Raw genomic sequence first — 6,850 nt, 5'->3', positions numbered from 1 at the left:
GCGAGTAAAGCGTGACGCGCGATTGGTCGACACGGAAGGCGCTGTTTTGCATAGTCGGCGGGGAGACGTAAAGCTGTCCAATAGAATGTCCGGGATGACGCCTGACTCCGCCCTCCCGAAGAAGTGCCGCGAAAACAGCCGGAAGAGGCGGGGCCGTTGGTCGTTGCGGAAACGAAGGGAGGAGTGTGCGTTTCTCCTGTTGTCCAGGAGGTGGCGGTATAAACTGTTTTCCGTGACCAAAACTCAACACTTGGGACAAAAATAACCAAAAAGATCCCATCAAGTTATTGGAGGGCAAAACAACGGCACTAAAATCGTGGGGATTATAGCTTTATTTTAGTAAAAGCAAATCTCCTCAGACTGAGAACCTTTTAAGAAACATTAGAATCAGCTTTAATCCCCCAGTTTGACACAAAAAACTTTGGTTCTAATTTGCTCTATGTAAAGACAATTTAAATATAAGTAGAAACAGAAAAGGAAAAGAAACAGATCATTGTGTATGTGTGTATATGTCTGTCTATCTATCTATCTATCTATCTATCTATCTATCTATCTATCTATCTATCTATCTATCTATCTATCTATCTATCTATCTATCTATCTATCTATCTGTCTGTCTGTCTGTCTGTCTGTCTGTCTGTGTATATATATATATATATATATATATATATATATATATATATATATATATATATATATCTGTGTGTTTTATAGACATTGCTTTCTTGACTAATTGTGCAGGTGCACAATATGGCACCGCTACTCATGTGTTCTTGTTATGGGAAATATAAAAGCTCTTTGTTTACTAAATAATAAAAAAGCACAGAAGTAAAATATAAAAAGCCAACATTGTGTGATAAGTTAATCAGAAAACCTTTGAATGCAACCAGAGAGTGCTTCTGGCGTAGAAATTCTTAAAATTATAGGACGGACCCGGTTAAGGAAAAATAATCTAAACATTTTCTGTCCGGGACCTGGGGGGTCTGCAGACATGTTAGCTGCCCCCTTTGTCCCTGACCCTAGACCCCCGCAAGTCCTGTTGGACAGGTCAGACCTGATTGTAGTTGTAGTTTGTTGTAGCTGCTCTGTTTTGTTTTTGATCCAAACCACACAGTGATGGATGCGCACACGGCAGAATGAATAACTGCAGTGTAAATAATGGCAACATCTTTTAAAATATACTTTTTGGTGAAAAAAATATTTGATGTTATGTTTATTGTAGAAAATGAACACTGCACAAGTACTGCACAATAAAGAATATACCAACCCCACTGCAAAATATGGTGGTGGCAGCATCATGCTGGGGGGATATTCTGCTTCAGAAGACTGGAAGCAGAATGGTAGGTGGATGGGGCTACAGGGCAATCCTGTGAGAAAACCCATAAAAGCTGCAAAAGACCTAAGCTGAGCCAGAGGTTCACGTTCCAGCAGGATAACAACCCTAAACAACCATCCAGAACTACAATGGAATTATTGTGTTAGAGAAGCCAAGTAAAAGTCTAGACCTTTATCCAACTGAGAATCTGTCGGATAACTTGAAAATTGCTCTTCCCAGAAGCTGTCCATCCATCCAGCCTGACTGAGTTTGTGCTAAATGGAAAAGTGCACAAAACTCCACAACCATGCTCTGCTTTGTGTTGGTCTATCAAATAAAAATCTCATTAAAATACACTGAATTCTGTGTTTGGGACCTGACTAAAAAGTAAAAAAGGTAACAAGCATGCATTTTTTTTAACAAGGCACAGTTGAGCTGGTGTACAAGAGGAGCATGCAAAGGATAGGATAAGAAGATGGCATAGAGTAGGAAACGCTGTGTTGACGCTTAAAGGGAACATGTGGAAGAGGAAGACTAATGTTCCTGCGCATTTCCCTTTAAGAATTATAATGACACATCATACAAATCCGACAAACATATCACCATCAACAGAGGTTTGTTGCATGTAAATCCATTTTACAAGCTACGGGTAAGCCCAACACTATTTAAAATAATTTCCATTCAGTCGAGAACTTTGATTTACATAAATAAATCCTCCGTTGGGTAACATTCCAATTTGTTTAAATGCCTTTGTAAAACTGTGCTGCCAAGTGGTGTGCATCTTTAACTGACGTCCTGCATCCGCTGTGTAAAGGATGCAGGATGATTGGTCAATACATGGAGACAAACGTGCAAATGTTTAAAAAAAAATCCTTATTTTCGGATATTTTAGCTCCAGGATCTGCATTTTGAAGTTTTCTTATACATCCTGAATGTTACAGCAACTCAAATAAGTGACATTTAAATAATAAAAAAAAGGAAACCTTTCTCACCTTTTTTTATGCTCTTGAATCTGTAAAGTTTTTTTTTAATCAACTTTATTGATCAGAACATTAATTACATGTTCAAATAGGAATCTCCACTTTGCATTCTTACAAAAAAAGAGAAATAAAATAGTTTATACAAGACATCAACTTAACTTGTGCAAGGCAAAGGAAAATAAATACATAAATGAAGTTGAATATGTAAAGATGCCGTTCTGTTTTTTTTTTTTTTTTTTGGTTTTTTTTTTTTATTATTATTATTATTATTAACATCATATATGACAAACATAGTGTCGGCATCAGATGTACACAAATCTGAAAAACCTGAAGGAGCCGATCCAACTTGCTTCCGTACTTGCAGAGAAAAGACAATAAAAAGAAAAAAAAAAGAAAAAATAATAATAATAATAATAATAATAATAATAATAATAATAATAATAATAATAATAATTAGGGGTTTTCCATTAGTCTCAAACTGTTCGCCATATTATACAGTTCTGCATCTTGTTTTTTGTCCATGAATTTCAGAGATAAGAAGAGATGGCAGAGTTCCTTGTGAAAAGTGGGGAAAGATGGTTTGATTTTAAGAAAACGACATTTGTGAATGAAAAACTTACCCATGATAATTATTACATTTAGTAATCTTTCAAATATCTTTTCTTTTCTCAGAGTTCCAAAAACAATGTCTTTTATAGAAAATTCAGGTAAACTTGGAAGCCGTTCTGGGTTCTGATTTAAAGTTTCCTGCGGGCAGTTCCTGGTCAGACCCCGCCCACTCTTCCAGCTCTGTCTGCGGGGCTGGCGCGTCGGCTCAGGTCAGCCGCTGGGCTTTTTTCTTCTTCAGCCCAACATGAAGGAGTCACCTGGACGCGCAGGGCTGGATAAACGGCAGCTTTAGCAGGCCTCTTCCCCGCGTCTTGTTGAAGGGAGGCGAGAGTCCAGGAGAGCGACAGGTGCACCGTCCGCAGGTAAGAAGGCGTCCCTCCTGCCTCTCAGCGCTCCTGTTTTATTCTAACACAGGCCATCCGCGATGAAAGGCGTGTTTTCATCCACCAAAGTGTCGTACAAAGAGTCCGACTTCTCCTCTGTAGATGAGTAGGTGCATTTAATGATTTATTTATTAATTTGATTATCTTTAAGAGGAGTTCAGCCAGCAAAATCCACATGCATGGGAGGAGGAACTTTTAAAGTCTGAAAAAACACCTTTAAAAGCAGAATTCTCGCCTTAATTGTTAATATACCATATATTTTATGATTTTTGTTAGTGCTCACGGTCGGATATGTACTCTCTTTATTTGTGTTGCCAAACAACACAGAAGGAGGGGTGATGGCACACCCAGTGGAAGAAGCAGCTCTTTTCACAGGTAGCCTCAGTACAGGTGGTTGGAATTCCTTTCAGCAGCTGTCATTGGAGGAGGCAGTGGTTGCGAGTTTGACCACATACCATGGTCCCTGGTCACAAGGGACCAAGGCAGGCGACTCTCTTCGTCTTTGTTTGACAAGTGGAGGAATTTGCAATATGGACAGGACTTTTATTACAACCAGAATCTAGTTCTACGTTCGGTTTGCACGGCAAAACCGAATCCATTCGTGTCCTTTGTTCCCTCATGAGCAAGTTATCGATCGTGCAGCACTTTTTGGGAAAAGTCTTTTTAAAAAAAAATACCAACCTAATAAATAAATATTTATAAAGATCAGTGAGTCCGGAGTCAGTTAGCATCATGAAACCTTTTTAACCTGGAACAGGTACCAGATTTACATGTATTTAATTCCCTCCTCTTCTCTTGGCTCAGGTAAAATGTGTTTTTAATAGAATTCTCAAAGATAAACAATAACAACAACACTTAAGGAGCCTAAAAGTTTGACAATTTTCCTGTGACGGTTGCATTTCTAATCGAGGCCACCCTTAAACCTTTGCAACGTTGGTGTTCCTCTTTACCAAATACTGGGTTCTCTTTAAAAAAAAAAAAAAAGCTGACAAAATTGTCATGTAAATGAAACAACATTCATTTAATCTGTCCCTGTTGGTCTGGGAGAAAAACTTGGACCAAGCTGCAGCTTTATTTCCCTGTTTGTCTCTGTTGTACTGCTGGACTCACTCCCCGCCTGCAGCAGGCTCTGGCATTGCAGCCGGGGTTCACAAACAATTCTGCATCATCAGCTTTTTAGGTGTAAGGTCAGAGAGGTGCACGTTTTGATGCAAGGTACCCACAGAAGCAAATGCGTGTAACAGACATGTGTCCGTGCATAATTCACATGAACGAACACACACTCTGCTGTCACCAAGCACTCGCCTTTGAGGGCAAAAACCTGCCAAATAGAGCAATGTTTAATTACGCCAGGGAGAGCTCTGTCCTGTATTAAAGCTTTAGTAAGTTCAAAGTTCTCTGCAGAGCTGCTTTCCTCAGTGGCAGCTAAAACCAATTCAGCCCCTTTTTTCTTAACAATGTACTTTTCAGTGTGCAGCATTCAGACGTCTTGTATTGATTTCTTGTCGTTCGCCCACAGGGTTAATTTAACACTCAGAAGTTATGTCGGCGGACATTCTGCAGCGAATCAGCACCTTGACGCTGAGTGTCAAGCAGCTCGGCCGACTCCCTCGCCTCTCGGACCTCCTCCCTTCCTCCCTGCCGTCGCCCCGCCCCACCGTCTCTGCCTCCCAGGTCCCCGCCCTGTTCCAAGAGCCCTACATCCTGACGGGCTACCGCCCCATCCAGCAGGACTGGCGCTGCTACCTCCTGAGCCTCTTCCAGTGCCACAACGAGTCGCTGAACGTGTGGACTCATTTGCTGGCTGCCCCGGTGCTGCTGCTCCTCTGGTGGGCCAACGCGGATGCCCTGGGGTACGCCTTGGATGCGGCCTCCGTGCCCCTCGCCCTCTTCATGGCGTCCTCTCTCGCGTACCTGTGCCTGAGCACGGCGGCTCACCTGCTGCAGTCCCACTCCGAGCGGGCGCACTACTTTTTCTTCTTTTTGGACTACGTGGGCGTGGCTGTGTACCAGTATGGCTGCTCGCTCGGCCATTACTTCTACTCGTCTGAGCAGGGGTGGAGGGAAGTCATCGGGATGCTGTTTCTGCCCGGGGCCGCCTTCTTCGGGTGGCTCTCCTGCGCCGGCTGCTGTTTCGCCAAGGCCAGGTACAGGCGGCCATATCCGCCGCAGCGTAAAATCTGCCAGCTGATCCCCACCAGCCTTGCCTATGTGCTGGACATCAGCCCCATAGCCCACCGTCTGCTCTCCGCCTCCTGGACGCAGGAGGCCTCCCTCCCCTTCCACGCTCTGCAGGTTGCCTCGTTCCTTCTGGCCGCCTTCTTCTTCTCCTGCCCCGTTCCGGAACGTTTTTTTCCAGGTCGCTGTGACTTCGTGGGCCAGGGTCACCAGGTCTTCCACGTGTTCCTGTCCCTGTGCACCATGTTCCAGTTGGAGGCGTTGTTCCTGGACTATGCCAGGCGGCGGGACACGGTGCTGGACGTGTTCGGAGAGAGGCAGCTGTGGTGGGCTTGCGTCTCCTTCCCCGCTCTGTGTGTGTGTTGCGTTCTCACCGCTCTCATCGCCATGAGGCACATGGACAAAGAACTGCAGAGAGCAAATAAGGACAAGTGACAATGTGCGTGCGCAAAAAAGAACCAATGGAATTGTTAGGATACTCAACTGAAATCAACCTTCTTAATTTATGTATTTAAGCGGCTGTGTCTCTGAAGAATGTGATTAATTTTATTATTCAAACAATAAAGCCATTTTTAACAGAACCAATGCTGGTCCAGTTGTTGGGTCATCTGAAAATTCCTATTAACTATTTAGCTGGTGCTCCTGATGGTCTGCTAAATGTCTGTGACGGATGGAAACATCAGAGATCTGAGTCCAGAAGACCGCAGTCATAGGAACAGCAAAGATACTTTAAATGACCGTCAAGTTCTCAGGGTTCTCCTAGAGAAGTGGTTGCCAACCCTGGACCCCAGGGACCACTGTCCTGCAGGTGTCTCCCTGCTGCCACACCGCTGACTTAAATAAATGGATGATTAAGAGCTTCTGCACCACCTGAAGCAGAAGCTCTTAATCATGCAATCAGGCGAGCTGGAATAGAGACATCTAAAGCAGGTAGGACAGGGGTCCCTGAGGTCCAGGGTTGGGAACCACTGCTGTAGGAGAACCCTGAGAGCTTGAGGTCCTTTTACAGTAAGAAGGTTCCCCACTTTGAGAGGTGTTCCCAAAGTGGGGAACAGGACCACCCGAGGGGTTGCAGGACACCTCTTGGGGGTTGCAAGCCCCCAAGAGGTGTCCTGCAAAAAATGACAAAAGTCCCACTCCTCAAATTGGTGGCCAGGTCATGACGTGATGCTGGTGGAGGAAAATGTTTTCTTGACTCGCTCCTCCAAAACACCCCAAAGTGGCTGAATAATATTTAGATCTGGTGACTGTGCAGGCCATGGGAAATGTTTAACTTCACTTTCATGTTCATCAAACCAATCTTTCACCAGTCTTGCTGTGTGTATTGCTGCATTTTCATCCTGATACACGGCACCTCCTTCAGGAATCAATGTTTGAACCATTGG

The 6,850-nt window shown here is 43.8% G+C and overlaps 1 protein-coding gene across 1 annotated transcript; it reads left to right on the top strand.

Moving 5' to 3' along the window:
• Positions 1–3,055: 3,055 nt before the first annotated feature.
• Positions 3,056–6,046, top strand: LOC105917162 (progestin and adipoQ receptor family member VIII). The gene is made up of 2 exons (XM_021310237.2): positions 3,056–3,266; positions 4,807–6,046. The coding sequence occupies exon 2, from the start codon at positions 4,830–4,832 to the stop codon at positions 5,898–5,900; it is 1,071 nt and encodes a 356-aa protein (XP_021165912.2). The 5' UTR covers positions 3,056–3,266; positions 4,807–4,829; the 3' UTR covers positions 5,901–6,046.
• Positions 6,047–6,850: the final 804 nt, after the last annotated feature.

Source organism: Fundulus heteroclitus, chromosome 15 (genome assembly GCF_011125445.2).
Source record: "Fundulus heteroclitus isolate FHET01 chromosome 15, MU-UCD_Fhet_4.1, whole genome shotgun sequence".
NCBI classification, from domain to species: Eukaryota; Metazoa; Chordata; class Actinopteri; order Cyprinodontiformes; family Fundulidae; genus Fundulus; species Fundulus heteroclitus.
Note: the sequence above shows the minus strand (reverse complement) of the source record. Positions and strands in the feature narration are given on the sequence as shown.